The sequence below is a fragment of the Geotrypetes seraphini genome, chromosome 1, assembly GCF_902459505.1.
Source record: "Geotrypetes seraphini chromosome 1, aGeoSer1.1, whole genome shotgun sequence".
NCBI lineage: Eukaryota > Metazoa > Chordata > Amphibia > Gymnophiona > Dermophiidae > Geotrypetes > Geotrypetes seraphini.
Genome location: NC_047084.1, coordinates 496,508,700 through 496,530,020, shown reverse-complemented (window position 1 = coordinate 496,530,020; position 21,321 = coordinate 496,508,700). Strand labels below are relative to the sequence as shown.

The 21,321-nt window shown below is 42.8% G+C and overlaps 1 protein-coding gene across 4 annotated transcripts in view; it reads right to left on the bottom strand.

The window, feature by feature from the left end:
- The window catches only part of TLE4 (TLE family member 4, transcriptional corepressor), a 410,973-nt gene that overhangs the window by 299,342 nt on the left and 90,310 nt on the right, over nt 1-21,321 (bottom strand). For all 4 annotated transcript variants that reach the window (XM_033927147.1, XM_033927157.1, XM_033927165.1 and 1 more), the window contains exon 5: nt 1,920-1,982. In XM_033927147.1, coding sequence (XP_033783038.1) covers nt 1,920-1,982 — 63 coding nt within the window. The remainder of the gene's footprint in view (nt 1-1,919; nt 1,983-21,321) is intronic.

The following is a 21,321-nucleotide window of genomic DNA, read 5'->3' as shown; positions in this document are numbered from 1 at the left end:
GCGTCGAGGGCAGGAGGGCCTGGGATCCCTCCTGCCCGTAATGTAGTGCGGGGTGGGGTTAGGGGGTCGCCGTGGCCAGGAGGGTTTGGGCTCCCTTCTGGCCCAACTACCAAAGGTACGGGGAAGGGGGGTGGGGGGGGTCGTGGGGGTCGCGGGTCGGCTGGGGGAGCGGTCGGAGGTTCTTGGGGGGGGCGGTCGTTGGCGGGGAGGGGGGTTTGCGTCGAGGGCAGGAGGGCCTGGGATCCCTCCTGCCCGTAATGTAGTGCGGGGTGGGGGTAGGGGGTCGCCGTGGCCAGGAGGGTTTGGGCTCCCTCCTGGCCCGATATTGTCGGGGAGTCGGCGGTCCTTCGGGGTGGGGGTGCGAATGGTCCTGCCGGGGGGGGGATGAATCGGACGTCGGGGGGGGGTGAACGGAGAGTCGGGACAGCGCACGGAGAGGCGGGGCAGTGCACGGAAGTCAGGGGGGTGAACGGAGAGTCGGGACAGCGCACGGAAAGTCAGGGCAGTGCACGGAAGTCAGGGGGGGTGAACGGAGAGTCGGGACAGCGCACGGAAAGTCAGGGCAGTGCACGGAAGTCAGGGGGGGTGAACGGAGAGTCGGGACAGCGCACGGAAAGTCAGGGCAGTGCATGGAAGTCAGGGGGGGGTGAACGGAGAGTCGGGACAGCGCACGGAGAGGCGGGGCAGTGCACGGAAGTCAGGGGGGGTGAACGGAGAGTCGGGACAGCGCACGGAGAGGCGGGGCAGTGCACGGAAGTCAGGGGGGTGAACGGAGAGTCGGGCAGCATGCGCGGTATAATCGTGAGCGCGTTATACCAAAGTTTTTGTGCTTATCATCGTGATTTCTGCGCGCTATACACGTGTGCGCGTTTTATACGGGTGCGTGTTATTTGCGTGAAAATACGGTAGGTGTTTGTTCTCACTTAAAATGATTGTCATTGTAGAGTTTCAATAGAAACATCATTTTATTCTTATACATGTTTTTAAAGTCTTTATATGTTCTCATTGTTATTATTTGCTATTCCTTTTAAACATATTTCAAGTTTGTTATTATTAAATTACATTACATTAGTGACTTCTATTCCGCCTGTACCTTGCAGTTCTAGGCGGATGTATACGATAACATTATTAGAGTTGTTTTATAGTTTGATTATCATTCCTTTTTAGTATAGTGTATGGTTTGCCACGATATCCATGGACTGAGTTATCTCAATTGACTCACACCTGGGTATTTGTACATTTATTTATTTATTTATTTAGTCATTACATTTTAATATCACATCATGTTTTTAGTTTATGTATTGTTATTTTTAATATGTATGTTTTAGGATTCTTGATGCAGGCATAATTGCCAAAACATGGTCCATGTCGAGTCCCATGTATGTTTTCTATATACAACACTGCTTGCTATTAAAGTGTGGCTTGTTTGAAGACTAGGCTCACTCTGCTTCTTTTGTTTGGATTCCTTGGATTTGTGCAGAGGGGACCGTTTCTGTTTCCTGTTTTATCAAAAACAAACTACTGCCAACTTTCAACAACAAAAAAATTAATATTCAAACGTGCAGAACAACTTTTTTGCCTGTCTGGCAATTTTTCAGTCCAACCTATTATGTGCCATTTTGACAAACAGTAATAATTCAGAGCAACACCACACTGTACATGACGGGAAAAACATTTTTAACAAGTGCATTTGGCTTGCTCAGAGAACATTTCCCCACTACTTAAGTATGTCTAAATTATATTCTGTCGCATTTTAATAAGGTGTCAAAACTAGGAGTGAGAAGGGCACCAAGAGAAAAAATAAATAAAACCTACAAAAACTGCTATCAAACTGACTCGCAGCAGCAAACAGCATCGCTCATGAAGCCCTCTGATTTGCACATATCATTTTAAGTGGCTCGTAGCCACTGCCCTCTTACCTCTTGAGACAGGAAAGGAATGACTTGAGCACAGATAGCATTAAGCCTCTTGACAATTTCTGCCTGCACAAAAAAAAAAAGCAATAATAAATTTAAACAAGGAACTTTTAATGAATCACATTTTTTTTTTTTTGTATTTTATCAGGTATTTATAAACCGCCTATCAAGGTTATCTAAGCAGATTATAATCAGGTACTCAAGAATTTCCCTATCTGCCCCAGTGGGCTTAACATACCAAGCATCAACTGTTAACTCCTGCTCCTTTAGGCATCCACTGGAATCACTCTCTACTGCAACTACAGTGAACAAAGGCCCAGATACACTACACTCACCGTACTTTTAACGATCGTCGTTAAACCAGTATGGCCAACCTTATTTTACCGACCAATGTACACAATGGCTCAACACAGGCTTTTCTATGCATTCATTGCAGCCTCTGTCATGCAAATGATCTCATTAGTATTAAAATGAATCATTAATATTAAAACGAGCACTCCAATTGATGCTCTAACATCACTAAGGCATGCACAAAATCTAGTGACAGCTACTAATGATCCAAAATTACCAACTGGTTAGCAATATTACCACGGAAAAAAAAAAAAAAAAGGCAGTAGAAATGCCCACTCCATGCTGCCTCAGAAACCCAACCCCCCCCCATACACATACACTCCCGACCCACCACCGTGACAATCGCAGTGACCCAACCCCCCCCCCATGAGAATCACAGCCACCTAGTTTCCCCCAAATTCTCAACCCCCCATTTCCCGTGAAGATCACCAGCAGGAGTGAAAGCCACTCCATCCTGCTTTAGCCACCCAGATCCCCCACCTTTAAATTGCAAAGTGGCAGGAGGATGCCTACTCCATCCTGCTGCAAGATGGTCCCCTGCGGAAACGATCCCCTGATGCCATGGCCCCCTACCCTACCCCCGCTACCATATACTTTAATAAAAATCAGCAGGAGGAATACCCACTCCCTTCTGCTTCAGCCACCTGCTCCCCCTTGCCGCCCGACCAGCCCCCATACCATACATGAAAAAAACAGCAGGAAGAAAGCCCAGTCCCTCCTGCCGGAAGGTCTGCCTCTTCATAATGGTAGGCCTTCCCCATCTCTATGCATCCTAGGATGCATGAGGAGGGGCCTAAGGCCATGATTGTCTCAGATGCTCCCTGGGAAGAGCCTTAGGGGCCAATCCAGGGCCTTATACCCCCTGCCCAATGCATCGTGGCATACACATAGAAGAGACTAAGGCCCTTACTGGCTCAAATTCCTAAGCTCCTCCCCTGGGAGGGGCCTTAGGCATTTGAGCCAATCAAGGCCTTAAGTCCCTCCCTGTGCATCCCAAGGCCAGTCATTTTGAAGAGGCAGGCCTGCCGGCAGGAGGGTCTGGGCATCCCTCTTGCTGTTTCCTTCCTATAAGATACAAAGGTGTGGGAGGAGCAAGGGGAACAGGTGACCAAAAGCAGGAGGGAGTGGGCATCCCTCTTGCTTATTTATTTATTTATTTTAAGGACAGGGGCTCGGTTCCGCAGGGAACAACTTGGCAGCAGGACATGGCATCCCCCCTGCCACTCTGTAAAATAAAGGTGGGGGATCTGGATGGCCAAGGCAGTAGGAAGTGGGCATCCCTCCTGCCGACAATCTTCACGGGGCAGGGGTAAGAGCAAAAATGGATTTTCCTGTTAAATACAGTTAAACCATGGGGTACGAATGCTGAGGTGGAATGGATGACATTAATTTAAAAAAATGTAACCAACTAGCTCCTCGCCATCTCTTCTGACCTGACTGGATACATACTGATGAGGTCATGACGTAAAACTCTTAAAATTAAAAAAAGCCACGGCCATGTTGGCTGTGAAAACTGACAGGATGGCATTCATGGAAATGGCATAACTTAGGTAATTTCAAGTAAATTATATTCTAAATGGCATTAAAGTATACTAAATACGACTAACCTTATAGAATTTAAGTATATGTTCTTATAGGAAGTCATAAAAAGTTTTGTTGAACGTTCATCGATAGGGAAAATATCTTGATAAAGCCCTATGGGCGAAGCATAGTCTATGTCGGACGAAGAGCCCCTGCTATGCTTCTCTAAAGAGATGAGTATTTGAATATAAATATAAATTAATAACATTAAATATAAGATATAAAGACTAAAGACAGACCGATGAAGATTCTGGTGCTATTGGATCTGTGTAAGAAATTTGACACACAACTGCACCGCTGAGGTTTAAAAACAAGCTTGAATCTGAATATCTACGGTGGTGATTTTTGATATTGTATGATATTAAGGTGGCCAAACAGATTGAAAAGGCTGAGGTGAAAGTTAGAAGGATACAAGGGTGCATAGAGAGAGGTATGGCCAGAAGGAAAAAAGGAGATACTAATGCCTCTGTATAACTCTAGTGAGACCTCATTTAGAATATTGTATAACCGCACCTTCAAAAAGACATAAATAGGATAGAGTCTGTCCAGAAGGCTACTAAAATAGTCAATGGTCTTTGTCATAAGGAATATGGTGACAGACTTAAAGATCTCAAAATGTATACTTTGGAGGAAAGGTGAAAGAAGGGAGAAAGGTATTTAAATATCTCTATCATATGCATTTAAACATTTCTATCATATGTGGCATAAATGTACATGAGGCGAGTCTCTTTCATTTGAAAGGAAGCTCCAGAATAAAAGAAGGCATAGGATAAAGTTAAGAGGTGACAGGCTCAGGAGTAATATAAGGAAATACTTTTTTACAGAAAAAAAAAGATGCATGGAATAGTTTCCTGGCAGAAGTGGTGGAGACAAAGACCGTGTCTGAATTCAAGAAGGTGTGAGATAGGCACATGGGATCACTCAGGGAGAGGAGGAGATAATGGATGTTGCAGATGGGCAGACTGGATGGGCCATTTGGCCTTTATCTGCCATCATGTTTCTCTGTTTTTATGTTTCTTCACAGCAAAAAGTTTCTGTAGAAAATCAAGTTTTGTGGGGGTTTTTTTTAACTAGTAAGCGATATTGCTGAAGGGCAATCTACCCTGATCAATTACACCACAGACACTCATTCACGCTCACAAACTTGGTTCTGAAGCATCCTAACTCCTTGTTACTTTAAGCCAGCCAAATGCACCCCTGGTATTTATTTATAAAGACAACTATAATTTCTTGGAACATGGAAGAGGGGAAGGATTATGATCGTACACACAAGCTTCACTTGCATATACAGAAATAAGGTTCAAACAAGTTGTAGGCAATACCTTGAAAGTTGGGAGTGGAGGAGAAGCTTAATGACTTATACAGTAGACCGAGAACCAGGGGAACTGGGCTCATTTCCCACTGCAGCTCCTTGTGACACTAGGCATATCATGTAACCCTCTTTGTTCCAGGCACAAAAATCAAAAGGTTTTTTTTTTTTTACTGAGGAACACTAACGATTTAGCATTTAGTGCATGCTAAATCCATTAGCACATTTTAGTAAAATGATTTCTTTGATTTTGAGCTCACTAGGGACACGGAAAATTACCTGTACGTATATAAACCACTTTGGCTGTACACCAAAAGGCAGTATATTTCAAATGCATTACCCTTACTATTTTATTGGATTACCTTGACAGGATAACTTTTGAAATCGGGTCTCAGGTATTAAAAGTATTAAAAAAAAAATTGTGCCTGGCTTTTGGAGTATGAAGATAACCATTTTATTGGACTAGCTTTGAAGAGTTATCACCTACAAATTGTCTGTTGATCCCATTTCTGGGGGGGGGGGGAACATACACATGTATACAACCCATAACTCCTTTCTCCCATCCCCCAAAGAACAATTTTTATTTATTTATTTATTCTTTCTTTACATTTTATTAGGAAAGGATACGTGACAGTATATCACAACAAGACAGCTAGGTTACTTATGTAAGGATATTCAATCATTCACTGCTTCATTCATCATTTATACCCTGCATCTCATCACACCCCATGTTCTTCTCTCAGTAAAACTGCACTGCGGTTCTGGATGTTTCCCAGGAGCTAGTTATCACTAGATAAAACCAATATCACTCTTTACTTGCTGTCAACTCATGAAACCACCAGCCTGAGGTCTGCATCCCACAACAGCACCTTTCTCCATCAAAAAACCATTGTATTATATGTGTCACACTAGCCAAGATGTGTACAACTCTTAAAAATTGTTCAGAGTAAGGGAAAGAGGAAGCAACAAGTCATTGCAAAACAATTATAAGAATGGCCCAAAAATAGCTCCTGGACAGGATCAGTTCCTCATACGGTAGAGTTTTGTTTCTTGCAAGATCATTACCAGAACCAAGATACTCATGGTTGGGCAACATGAGCAACAGGCTACATTTCAGAACAAAACCAAAATGCAGCTGTTGTAACTTGAATATAATACCAAATGAGTAAAACTGCAAACCACCTCCATTTAAATCATTAAAATGGAAAATCAGTGGTGGCTACTTCAGAATTTAAAAAAAAGAAATGCCTTAGTTCTACTTTTAGCACCTGCCTTGCTCAGCCAATCAATTCACCAGCAGAGATAAGCAGGCTACTGAATTCCAGCAAGCTGAAAGCAAGTGCAAGACTAAGACAGCACATACAAGTCCTTTTGGAAGCCCTGCTTCCCCCGTTTTTTGCTGAAAAGGAAGCCTGGGGTGTACTAGACTACTATATTGCAGGCCATAGGCACCAACTCTGTGAGTGCTAGAACACCCTCAATATTCTTTCCAGCACTGCCCAAACATTTGAGCTGAAATCTTCCCAATGAAGCTGAATGTGAACGCAGGAAGACAGACAGTGTATCTGTAGCTACTATTCCCACCTCCCCCTATAGCTCACTGGTCAGATATTCCTTAGCTAGCCAATAAGCTGCAAAGGAAGCAGGACCAGTAGCTTAGGAGACACCATTGGTCAGGCATTCCTTAGCCAGCCAATAGCCTGCAAGTGAAATCAGGACTGAAGGTTGTCTCCTAAGCTATTGGTCCTGCCTCTTCTGTGGCTGATTGGGTGGCTAAGGAATGTCAGAGCAATGGGCTAATAGCAGAGAACACAGAAGAGCTGCAGTGTAGGTAAGCGAGGCTCCTTGTCATTGGTATACCATAGAGAAGGGGATATGTGCTGAGGGAGGTTCAGGGAAAGGAATGAGGAAGCAAAGAGTAGTTCAGGCACTGAGAGCTGGGAGATATGGGTTGTGAGAGGAAGAGATATGGAATGTAAAGGGAGAACAGAGCTGAAGTGAATGCAAGCTGGGGGGCATGGTCTGTGAGGGATGGGCTCAAGAAAGAAACAAATGAGGACAGGGATTCGAAGTGTAGGGGGCCGATAGGATAGATAGGCTGAGAAAAGGGTTCTGAGATGAGAGGATCAAGTTGAAGGGAAGAAGCACTAAGGGGTGAAGAAAAGGATAGAAGTGGCAGGAGGGGTAAGACAAGGGGAAAAATTCAAGAAGAAAAGATAATTTTCAGATTTAGGGGAGCATGGTTTGACTATCAATTGCTCCCCACAACTGAGTGAGCCCAAGAATCACTGGGTAGGAATATATTATGTTGCTATTTGAGTTCTGAATTAATAAGGTAAGGTATTTCATTAGAAGGATGGGGAAGCGGAAAGGGAATGGGTTTGTGGAAGCATGGAAATCTTCCTTTTGAAACTTACTTTCTCTTAGCACCTCTGGTATTGGGAGGGGCTATGGTCAGAGATTGAATTTAGGGGGAATAGAGAGTAGCACTGTTCCATTTCCTAACAAATATTAAAATTATTATTCCCTATTATATCTCAAAGGAGGTAGAAATGGGCACTGGGCTACGTGAGCCTAAAAAAGTAGCACAGCAGCAGCAAGAAGAGGTGGCAAGAGATCACTGACAAAGTTGGAGGAAGGGGTAGAGAAGGGACATATTGTTTCACAAACTCTGTGTGTTTCTTGGTTTAGCTCCCTGGCGTCCTTCATGGAGGCTGAGCTGAGACAGATATGCAAAAGCGGAAGTGTGATGGTGATGGGAGACTTCAACTACCCTGGGATAGACTGGAGTATTGGACACTCAAACTGCACAAGGGAGACCAAATTCCTGGAAACCACGAGGGACTGTTTCATGGAACAGCTGGTCACGGAACCAACATGGGGGGATGCAACTCTCGACCTAATCCTCAATGGGCTAGGGGGACCTGCAAAGGAGGTGGCGGTGCTAGAACCCCTAGGAAACAGCGATCACAACATGATCCAGTGCAAGCTGGAAATTGGACCATCAAAGGTGAAAAGATCCACAGCGACAGCACTCAACTTCAAAAAAGGGAATTATGATGGCATGAGGAAATTGGTGGGAAAGAAACTCAACGGTAGCGCAAGGAAGATGGAGTCTGTAGAAAAAGCCTGGTCCCTACTCAAGGGCACGGTGCAAGAGGCACAGAACCTGTACATCCCCAGATTCAGGAAGGGGTGCAAAAAAAAACAAACAAAAAACCCAGCATGGATAACAACTGCGGTGAAAAAGGCGATAAGTGACAAGAAAGCATCGTTCAAAAAATGGAAAAAGGACCAAACAAAGGACAACCAAAAGGAGCACAAAGAACACCAAAGGGAGTGTCACCGTGTGGTTAGAAAAGCTAAAAGAGAATATGAGGAGAGACTGGCAGGGGAAGCAAGAAACTTCAAATCGTTCTTCAGATATGTGAAGGGGAAGCAATCGGCAAGGGAAGAAGTGGGGCCATTGGATGATGGAGACAAAAAAGGAGTGGTAAAGGAGGAAAAAGAGATAGCAGACAGGTTAAATAAGTTCTTCACGTCAGTCTTCACGAGGGAGGACACATCCAATATTCCGGAACCGGAGGACATCGTAAATGGGGATCGGGATGAAAAGCTGGTCCAACTAGAGGTAAGCCAAGAGGATGTCCTCAGGCAGATAGACAGACTAAAGAGCGACAAATCGCCAGGTCCGGACGGCATTCACCCAAGGGTACTCAAGGAACTAAGGAACGTAATAGCAGAGCCACTTCGCCAAATATGTAACCTATCCTTAAAAACTGGAGAGATCCCGGAGGATTGGAAAATTGCAAATGTCACACCCATCTTCAAGAAGGGTTCAAGGGGGGACCCGGGGAACTACAGGCCGGTGAGCTTGACCTCGGTCCCGGGAAAAATGATGGAAGCATTGATTAAGGACAGTATCTGTGAACACATAGAAAACAATGGACAGCTAAAGTCGAGCCAGCACGGCTTCTGCAAGGGTAGGTCATGCCTCACAAACTTATTGTACTTCTTTGAGGGGGTAAACAGACAGGTGGATAAAGGGGAATCCATTGACATCATTTACCTTGACTTTCAAAAAGCCTTTGACAAGGTACCGCACGAAAGACTGCTAAAAAAGCTGTGGAGACACGGGGTGCAAATCAATAAGAATTTAAAAAAAACAAAAACAAAAACAGTTTACTGTGGTCTTTTCTGAGTTTCCTAGCAGTCTCTGACTCTGCCATGCAAATGTATTACAGCGAGGTCATTAATATTTAAACGAGCACTCCAGGCGATTCTCTATTATTGCTGAGTGATTCCCTAACTTCGCTATCCCACAATTACGAGCAAAATATTCCGGCGGGTCTGAGCTGTCCTAGCCTTACTTTTTGGTCAGTGCCTGAGCACCGATTGGCTCAGTCATTGGCAGGAAAATAAGGCTTAACAGCTCAGACCTGCCATAAAATGTTACCGTTGTCAAGCACCCCCCCCCCCCGACAGCGGGAGGGATGCCCACTTCCTCCAACCACTGCTGTTAAGCAACTCTCTCCAACACCCTCCCTCCCAGCAACAGGAGGGATGCCCACTCCCACCACCAAGTAATCCCCCTGACACACACACACACACACACCCAGCAACGAGAGGGATGCCCACTCCCTCCCACCACTGCCATTAAGCAAACCCCAGCAGCAGGAGAGATGCAGACTCCCTCCCACCGCCAAGCAAACTCCCCAATAAACCCCCTCCCCCTAGCAGCAAGACGGATGGCCACTCCCTCCCACCGCTGTTGTAACCCCTGATGATCCCCCCCATGCCTCTGCTGACCCCCTTGCCCCCTTACCTTGTTTACAAAGACCGGCCAGAGGGTGAATCTTACCTCTGGCCAGCAGACCCGCCTCTTCAAAATGGCGGGCCTTCCTCTCCCCGGTACATCCTGTGATGCGCCATGGAAAGGCCTAAGGCTCTAACTGGCTCAGACGCTTAAGGCCCCTCCTATGGGGGGTCTTAAAAAGGTTACCTTGGTTTATATTCAAGTATATATGGTAAATCCCATGGCAATGAGGTCATTAGCTATTTAGCACAAATGCAAAGTGCACAGAAGACCAAACGACTGAGCACAAGGCTGGGTCTTTAGCACCTGATCTGAGGGATTAGTTCATTCTATTGCTCAAGCTATCAGCTTTAGTAGATGTTTCATGCTGTTCCTTCTCTTTACTATGAGCATTAAAAAACCTGCAATTATTTTTCTGAGCAGCACGAAAAGCATGTATTAAAAAGGAGCAAAGTGTCAGACTATTCAAAATTACATGTGCTCACAGGTCTGACCATTAAAATAATATATCCAGAGCTGCATGCGCTACATTTGTATGTGTATTGGAATGCAATTCTGCTAATAAATATTAGTATTAAAAAAATTTAATGCATACTTGCACAGTACTCCAGCACACACACATCTATATGTGCATGCAACTCCAAGTGTCAATACAATTTTTTTTGTGCTCAGACTTGTATGTATAGTATGGCTCCCGCAGACCCATATGTACAAGTGTCTGATGTGTTCTCCCATGTTATGAGAAGCACAAAAAAAGTGTGCCATTTCCTTACTATTTGGTTACTGCATTGGGAAGGGAAATTCTTTGCATTATGTTTGTGTTAGGAAACCACACCCTAAACATTAACACTTTGTATGTACCTGGAAGCATCTGGTATTAATATATAATTACCTAAGCATGTATTACTATGTGTCAAGGAGATTTACAGATTTCAGTAGTTTAGGGCAGAAGAAGGGTTGCTGTCAAAGTCATCAAGTTAGGATGCACTTTCTTTACCCTGTTTGTTTTATTTTATTTTGTTTTTTTAATTAAATTGAAGGTGGGTTTGCTGAATACAAGGGCAGTGAACTCAAAGAAGGGTCAAGCTTAATGACTAGATAATGGAACATGTGCAACTTTGACTGAAACTTGGATTTCTCAAGGTGACACTTTCTCCCCTGCAAATTTACCCCTCTAGTTTTTCATGTGAAACCCACTCATGAGATCTGAGAAAAGGAGGGGGGTCTTGCTTTTATTTTTAAAGCTCCTGATCAGTTTTATAGAAAGCCCATCATGGATGTATCTCCAATAGAATGTCTTCTAATTTCATCTGATAAATTGGCAATTTCATTCCTTTTAGTATATATTCCTCCAAAAGTTGGAAGTTTTTACGTCAATCTTTTAATGGATCTTATGGCTCAACTTGTTATTCAATTAACAAATTTGATAGTTTTGGGAAATTTTAATTTTGCTGAGATCTCTGGTTTAAGTAGTTACCAGCATTCTTTTTTAGCTACTATGGAAGATCTTCGGTTTGAGTAACAAGTATCTATTCCTACACATGTGCATGGAAATCCAACCAGGTCGTGCATGTGCAAGACCAGAGGGTTAGGACTTCGATGGGAAGATAAGACTCAATGGGAAACCAAGGTGGCAAGGAGGCCCCTTCTGGTGACTTAGACAGGCCGTGACCTGTTCGGGCCGCCGCGGGAGCGGACTGCTGGGCAAGATGGACCTGTGGTCTGACCCAGCGGAGGCACTGCTTATGTTCTTATGTTCTTAGTGTTTACTTTTAATGCTATTTCTCATTGTTGGAAGGTTGCCGTATTTCCGGTCAGTTAATCAGACCATTATTCCATTGTTCATATTCTTTGATTAAGGGAGGGAATAAGGTTTGAAGTTTGGTTTTGACCAAGATCACCAAAGTCAAGGAGGATTCAACCTTACCATATATTACAAATGCTATTCGTTCAATTGTTCGTTTGTCTAGATCTTTTTATGTTAATGAGAGCATTTTAAAATGGGACAGGGTCATATTTTAATAGCTAAGAGAATTATAGACCATAAGTGGGCTAAGGTTTAAAACAAATCAGTTTCATTCGGGTTTGTCTCTTTTATGCAAGTGAGCCATTTGGAGCATAAATGGAGGAAAAACCCATCTGATGCAAGTTAAATGTAAACTACAGAGTAAATTCTATTATACTGAGATTTTAAAAAGTACAAAATTAAAAAGAGTATATAAATAAGAAACTCGCTGAGGTTGGAAAATAATCCTCACCATTTGTTCAAGATTGTCTCCAGACTTTCTAACACAAATTATACCTCAAAGACTTTGACTAACTGTGGTAATACTTTGACCGCTACAGGTTTTAAAAAAATTTTTAAGTGAAAATGTCTTCATTGTTTGTTAAACCATTGGGAACATGCACATGTAGAGATTTCTTCAAGCCTTTCAAGTGTGAATGATTGTTTTAACAATCCTGTATTGTTCACACAATCTTGGGATCATTTCAAACTGTCACTGATGAGGTGAAACATAATGTTCACTGTATACTGTATAGTCATCTACTATAGAGCTGGATATTATCCCTTTTCGTATTCTCTCTCTTGGAAGGGAGGCAATGGCCCCCTTTATCAGTCACACTGTGAATTTGTCTCAGACTACTGGTTTATAGTTTATTATTTATAGCTCATCTTTAAATAATATAGTCAAGTGTAGTGTCAGATTGTTTAAGGGAGGCCATTGTTATTCCAATCCCCAAGAAGGGTAAACAGGATGGCACTGATTATGCCAACTTCAGCCAACTTTAAATGGAATTCAATATTCAATTAGTAATCAATAAAGATTAAATAATAGCAGAGTAACATGGTTTCATCTTTGTAAGCAGCTGTGTAAGGTTTGTAATCTTAAATTGAGAGATGCCAGTAGTTAATTGATTATATAGCAAAATCAACTCGGATATGTGAAAAATCAAAAATACTCAAATCTACATTTTCACAGTAGCGAAAAATAATAAATCATGTGTCAGTGGACAGTGCTGCCTCAGTTCAAGTGAAGAGAAGTTTCAAAAAATGGAGGAAAAAGCCTCAGACTGGAGCCTTCCCACCACTACAATGGTGGTCCAAGGTGGTTAGACAATAACCTCAAAAAAACCTCCATTTGCACTCCCCATACATAAAAACTTTAGGCAGGACTGTTTGTGCATACAAAGAAGATAGTAGAGATTGTCAACTTATCTTCGAATGATCCTAGGAGATGCGTTTCGGCGTCCCACTTAAAGTTTGATCGGATCGTTTTACACCCTGAGGCAGCAGATTTGTGAAACGCTGTCCACCGTCGGTCATTCGAACATAAGTTGACAATCTCTACTATCTTCTTTGTATGCACAAACAGCCCTGCCTATGCAAATGGAGTGCAAATGGAGGTTTTTTGCCAGTGAGGTTATTGTCTAACCACCTTGGACCTCCATTGTGGTGGTGGGAGGGCTCCAGTCTGAGGCTTTTTCCTCCATTTTTTTGAAACTCCTCTTCACTTGAACTGAGGCAGCACTGTCCACTGACACATGATTTATTATTTTTTGCTACTGTGAAAGTGTAGATTTGAGGACAGTAGTCTAACTGAGACATTAAGGCATGAAGGAGGTATGCAGTATAACATTATCAAAATACTTTCCGATACAGCTCAACTTACATAAGATGAAAAAAAACAACCCCATGATCCCATGATACTGGAGACCTACTGAGTAAAAAAAGTTGAGTCATTGGAACCCCTAGTACCTAAATGACTTTACCACAGGACTGGTGCAATCAGAGAATGCAGATTACCAAGTGGGTTTAAAAATGCAGCGCATGATCCACAACACTTCATTAGATAAGTACTATATAAGCTAGTTTTAAGCCAGGCTTCAACAGCATATAAGCAGACTTGAAAGGAATATCTGGAGAACTGGAGGCCATATAAAAATAAAATATCATCAATGCAGCAATATGTACTGATGCCACAGCCCAGTATCAGTGTAGCTAAGGGATTCAAAAGGTATTAAAGTGGTGACAAAATTGATCCCCGGGGAATATTCTGGGAAAGCATAAAAAGCACATAGAGCAGTGAAAGAGCAGTCTTATAAGAAACATATAAACCAATTTAATATTGTGTGACCCCCCTGGAAAAATGCCTCTCCTGCAGAGTGGAGGGATATGGGATTTTCCTGGAGGTCACAGAGTGAGTGTGTGCTTGTAGATAGCAGAACACTGTGGGTGGAGTTGGAGGCTCCTTCCTGGGTGAGAGGGGGACTAGTATAAAAGGGGAGAGAAGAGTAGATTCAAAGCTTTTGGTTATCCTGATCTCCTACCACATTCCTTGTACTGAGAGACTCTCCTGGAGTGCTGATTGCTTGTGAGGAGAAAATCCAAGAGGGTTTGCAGCAGTGCAGACAACAGAGAGGACTCGTCAATACACCCTTCCTCTCCATTAGCGGATGACTTAGCAAAAAATTTTAACGAAAAGGTTGCTATTATAAGAGACTCTGCTCCATCATTAGCTTCTTATAATTCTCTGGTGCTGGGTGATACTAATCCTATCACAGTTCCAGCAGATAGAATCTGGACAGCCTTTGAATTTGTTATCTGAGGCCCAGTTTGCAAACCTGTATCATAAATTAAGATCCTGCAAATGTGCTCTGGATCCATTCCCTTCATATCTATATGAGAAAATTTCTACTCAGGCCATTTCATCTAGTACCAAACTTATTAATAATAATAACAACAACTTTAATCTTTAATACCGCCATAACCAAAAGTTCTAGGCGGTTTACACTAAAAAGATCTGGACAATCAGTGAAATACAGTACAGTAAAAAATACAAATATTTGTAAAATAGAGTTTCAATAATAAAACTCACTAAGTAATAAATTTATCGAACAAATTGGTCTTAATTAATTTCCAAAAACTGCAATAGGATATCATAGCTTGCTGAATACATTTACCTAACCAAGACTGCTGCCTACCAGCTTGAAATGCTAGGGTCCTATCTAAGAAGGTCTTATATCTACACCCATTAATTTTTGCCTTATCAGCAGCAATTTTTTCTGCAGAGATGGGTCACATTGTTCTGTCCCCACTATTGAAGAAAGCTGACTCAGATCCATCCTCACCATCTAACTATCGACCTATAACGAATATTCCTCTACTGACCAAAATGTTAGAGACCATTATATCTGCTCAGCTTTCATCATATTTAGAGAGATTTTCCATTCTTTTATCTTGTCAACATGGGTTCAGACCTAATCTCAGTACTGAATCTCTACTCATCTCATTAATCTCTAAGATTCAGCAATTGCAAGCACGTAATAAGTTTGCAATTTTGCTGCAATTTAATCTATCGGCAGCCTTCGATGTCGTTCACCATGATATTTTGATTTACCAACTTTCTGAGATAGGTACTGATTACACAGTCTTAGACTGGTTTTCAAAATTCTTACGATCTCGCTCATATACTATTAATATGAACGGCACCATGTCATCCTCTTGGAAGCCTTTATGCAGTGTTCCGCAGGGATCACCTTTATCACCCAACATCTATATGACTACTTTTAAACTTTTCTACTTATCCCCCTGCAAAACACTATTTACGTATGCAGACGACATCTTTGTTCTCCTTGAGATTGACTTGAACCTCACTAACTTTGTTGGGAATATAATAGAATGGATAATGAAACTTCAGTCTTGGGCCCTTACGGTACAAATGAAACTGAACAAGTCCAAAACAAAGTTACTTTGGCTTGGCCCAAAATTAGAGCAGATACCTTCGTCCATTCTGTTGCCTTCAGGATCCTCACTGCAGATTGAATTTTCAAGTAAAGTTCTGGGTGTCATTATAGATTCAACACTTTCATTCACCGACCATCTTAATTCTCTGGTAAAAAAATGTTTTTTTAGTCTCCATATGTTGAGGAAAGTGAGATTCTGTTTCCATCATCAACACTTTGCTGTCCTTGTTCAATCAATCATCCTTTCGAGGCTGGATTATTATAATTCAGTCTATTTAGGCTTGACCAAGAAAAGTTTTCAGAGACTTCAACTGATCCAGAATACTGCTATTAGGCTGATCTTTGCAAAAAGTAAATTTGATCACGTCTCTCCGCTCCTGCAAAAACTTCATTGGCTTCCTTTAATTTCCAGGGTTTATTTTAAATGTGCCTGCTTAACATTTAAGATCTTGCATGGCATCCTTCCTCCTTTAATTCCCCTGTCTTGGAATTCTGTAAGATCTGACTTTACCAGATCTACTCAAAAATTTAAATTGTCTTTACCTATGCTGGCAAATTAGGGAAGTCTCTACTTTTCAAAATTACTGAGCTATGGAATGATTTTCCTATTCATCTGTGCGATTTGGGTTCTTTCTAAACATTTCGAAAACATCTGAAAACTTGGCTATTTTCAAAGTTATAAATTCCACTCCTCTCCATACTATTCCAAATCCATACTGTATCCGTTCTCCTTTCTAATTTTCTTGTAAACCATGCCGATCTCTACTGTTATAGAGAAGATGCAGTATATAAGCCTAAGATTTCATTTAGTTTTAGTTTAGTTTAGGACAAAGAGGGAAGCTAGTGAGATTCACAGCTATAGAAAAAAAGGATTACTTCTCTAAGGGGTCACCAGAAAAGGACAGACAAGAATGTGTGGAGACCCATCTGTCCCCATAAAAAAAAATAGTGCTGTGCTCCACCCCCACCCCCAATGACAGCCCACTCCAGCCCCGATGCCCCCTAACAAAATAAAGAGAGGCAGGAGGGATGCCCACTCCCTCCTGCTTTGGCTACCCGGACCTCTCCACATTCCTGACACACACACACACACCTCAACGAAAATCGCAAACCCCTCCACAAGGATTGAGGTGTGTTCCCCCCCCCCCCCCCATATACCCCTTCTCTGTGAAGATCCTTGGCAGGAGGGATGCCCACTCTCTCCTGCCTCTGCCACTCAGCTTCCCCCACACACCCCAACCTGTCCCTGTAACTTATTTAGAAGGAGAGAGCAGGAAGGATGCCCAGTCCCTCCTGTGTCAGGCTCACCTCTCCAAAATCGTGGACCTTCCTGGTGCATCCTGGGATGCACTGGGAGAGGCCTAAGGCCTTGCTTGGATGAGGCACCTAAGGCCCTTTCCAAAGGTAACGGGTCATAGGTGCCTGAGCCAATCAAGGCCTTAGGCCCCTGCCTGGTGCATCCTGGGATACACTGGGCTACAAAGGCCCTGATTGGCAAAGGCACCTAAGGCCACGAGACTAACGGGAACTCATGGCAACCATTTATGTTTGTAGCTCTGCACAAAGCATGAGTGTAAGATTGTCCCTGCCCCGCTTTACCACTAGACCACCAGGCTTTAAAAAGTAAGTTGTGGAGGGGTCCCTAAATTATGAAGGCTTTAAAAAGTAAGCTGTAGCGAGGTCCAGGAGGAGTATAAAAACCACAAATAATCTAAGTCGCAAGTGCCAAACCCGCAAATATGGAGAGGTAGGGTGAGGCTGCAAGATGGAAGAGCCTTGTGGTACTCCAAAAGGTGGAAACCAGTCAAAGAATGTTCCATCTTTTAACACTCTGTAGCTTCTTTTTGTAAGGAAGCCTTGCAACCACTGTAATACCATTTCTGAGATTCCTGTTTCAGCTAGTCTGTTTAGCAGCAGAGTGTGGCTGACTGTGTCAAATGCTGCTGAAGCATTGAACTGTAGTAGTAAGATTTGTTCACCTGTGCTTAATACTGATCTAACTCTTGATGTCAGATTAATCAAGTATATTTCTGCACTGTGTTCATTTCTGTACTGTGTTGGGAGGGTAACAGTAAATTCTATTTTGAATTATAATCTTTTAGTTGGGTGGCAACTACAAAGTCTTCTAGCTTGCAGCTTAGGATAGGTCTAGGTTTGCTCCTTTAGGGATAGGTGTAAGTAGAATTTCCCAAATTCATCCTGCACTAAATAGATGCCTAAAATGCATATGCAAACCCCTTTGCCCAAACACACACACATATACTATTTATACAAGAAAACAAGTTAAAAAGGTCTATGAGCTAGTCTGTAAAACATTGTCTGTTGCCAAGAAATTACTTATTTCAGGAGGTGGCCACAGAGGAAGAGAGGGAAGGGTTGTTTTATCAAGTTATTAATCATCTTTTTGGCCATTAGAGATTATGGTATGTCAGTTAAACATATAAACAAACCTCAAAAATATAACTCTATGGGCCAGATTCACTAAACTCCCCTACCGATCCGGGTCCGATCCGTGGCCAGGGGGCTGATTCACAACACGTCCTCATGCAAATGGGGACGATCAGAATCACGCCCCAAACTGACTGCACGGATCGCTGAATAGCAATCCCAATGCATGCGCAGACTATCTGTAGATGGCCTGCGCATGCTTACAGAGCAGTGACCTTTGTTTTTTTTTTTACTTCGTGAGCCCGTGGTTTTAACCCGCTTTAATCCCGTGGGTTAAAACCAAGGGTTTGCACTATGGGGAAGGCAAGGAGAGTCATGGCAGAAGCAGGGCGGCGATTGGGGCAGACAGCAGGAGAGTCGGGGGCCAGAGAGCAGGAGATGCAGTCGGAATGGTCCCCCGCAGTCGCTTGTTTCTTGATCGGCCAGCCCAGTCGGCGTTCCAGTTTTTTGTTAGTGAATCGCTGCCTGCCTACTTTACATGCTGTTTCCCCTCATTTGCATGCGTGGATCGGATAGGAGGATGATCGGCCACGAGGTTAGTGAATCAGGTCGGAGGAAAATCGGGTCGTAAAGTGGTTGGGACATGATCAGTGTCCTTAGTTAATCTAGCCTTTTGGTAAGTGGAAGATCCTTAGGTCACTCCCCTACACCCACAGCTGAAAATCCTTGTATAGGCTGGCATGCCCATCAGCAACAAGATGCAAACCGGAATATAAATGGAAGAGATCTAGTTTAGAGAAATTGTTAATGAGAAATTAATAGCAATGTGCCATAAGAGATATGAAAAGCTCAACAGTGGTAAAAAAATATACATGTTTGGGAAAATTAGTTATGTGCTAGCTATCTACATTATCATTTGTTTATTGCCTGTAAATTTGGACAATTATAATTGCATTGGAAGACTATCAAGAGTGTTGGTTGGAAGTATATATTTAAGATTTTTGAACTAAAAAAAGGAGAGGAGTATTTTTTGCCTATGAATGACATTGGTCCAACTGAGTATTAGAAGGTTTAAAAGATGACATATTGCTACATACAGAGAAACATCTGAGGCTTTCCTCTTTTTTTTAGTTTTAGTTTTGTGATTTGAACAGAGTATTTTTGAATTCCACTTTTTTGTTGTTTAAAAATATACATGTATCATGCTATGTGTATCCAGAGGCTCTGTGGCAAGAACTGAGGTTTTCTATTTATACTACTATAACAAAGAAATTGCGTAAAATTAAAAATATCAAAGCACATTCAGAATAGTACCCTGTTTCACCGAAAATAAGACCTATCCCAAAAATAAGCCCTAGCATGATTTTTAAAGATGCTCCTAATATAAGCCCCACACCAAAAATAAGCCTTAGTTAAGATCGACCTCCGAAGCCCCTGCCCCCCCCCACCCACACACACACAAATGTCCCCGACACTCCTTGACTCCATCCCTGACACTAGTGCTGCCTGATTTGCTGAAAAAATTGGACTCATCGATTAAGCAACCCCTACCGCTCCTGTTTTTGGAGGCCTTGGAGCAGAGGTATGTCAGTGGGATTCTGCTGCACAGGTGGGTGGAAGGAAGGGATAGAAAGATGCTATATAAGAACATAAGAATTGCCGCTGATGGGTCAGACCAGTGGTCCATCGTGCCCAGCAGTCCGCTCACGCGGACTGATCAAAGCCCAGCGCCTAACTGAGACTAGCCCTACCTGCGTACGTTCCAGTTTAGCAGGAACTTGTCTAACTTTGCCTTGAATCCCTGGAGGGTGTTTTCTCCTATGACAGACTCCGGAAGAGCATTCCAGTTTTCTACCACTCTCTGGGTGAAGAAAAACTTCCTTAAGTTCATACAGAATCTATCCCCTTTCAATTTTAGGGAGTGCCCTCTCATTCTCTTTACCTTGGAGAGGGTGAACAACCTGTCCTTATCTACTAAGTCTATTCCCTTCAGTACCTTGAATGTTTCAATCATGTCCCCTCTCAATCTCCTATGTTCGAGGACGAAAAGGCCCAGTTTCTCTAATCTTTCACTGTACGGAAACTCCTCTAACCCCTTAACCATTTTAGTCGCTCTTCTCTGGACCCTTTCGAGTAGTACTGTGTCCTTCTTGTACGACGACCAGTGCTGGACGCAGTACTCCAGGTGAGGGCGCACCATGGCCCGGTACAGCGGCATGATAACCTTCTCCGATCTGGTCGTGATCCCCTTCTTTATCATTCTGTTCGCCTTTTTCGCCGCCGCACATTGCGCAGACGGCTTCATCGGCTTGTCGACCAGAACTCCCAAGTCTCTTTCCTGGGAGGTCTCTCCAAGTACCGCCCAGGACATCCTGTATTCGTGCATGAGATTTTTGTTACCAACATGCATCACTTTACACTTATCCACATTGAACCTCATTTGCTATGTCGATGCCTATTTCTCAAGCTTGATTATGTCACGTTGCAGATCTTCGCAATCCCCCTGTGTCTTCACTACTCTGAATAACTTTGTATTGTCCGCAAATTTAATCACCTCACTCGTCGCACCAATGTCCAGATCATTTATAAAGATGTTGAAGAGCACGGGTCCAAGCACCGAGCCCTGCGGCACCCGACTGGTGACGCTCTTCCAGTCCGAGTATTGTCCATTTACCCCCACTCTGTTTCCTATGCTCCAGCCACTTTTTAATCCACGTGAGTATTTCACTCGATTCCATAGCTCGCAATTTTCCAAAGTAGTCGTTCATGCGGAACCTTGTCAAACACCTTCTGAAAATCCACAAGGAGATGGGTGAGAGGGAAGGAAAGATGCTGCACATGGTGGGGGGGAAGAAAGAAAGAAAGATGAAGAAATGAGGTGGAGGAGAGGAAGGGAGAGAAGATTGTTATTTTTTCATGTACAAGATATCCCCCAAAATAAGCCCCAATGTGGTTTTTTTGGACCCCAAATTAATGACACTGTCTTATTTTCGGGGAATTTTTTCCACAAAGTCTTTTTTTGTGTTTTCATTTGATGTGTGTTATTACAATACAGGCTGTACTATTTGTTTTTTTTAATGTTACATTTTGTAGGTCGCTTAGAGCTGTATCAAGCTGTTGAACATTACTTAATTGTTTAACACATTTGTCAACAAATCCAACAGGTACTGTTCTCAGACAGCTGCCGATACTCAACCCACAGAAATCAAAAATAA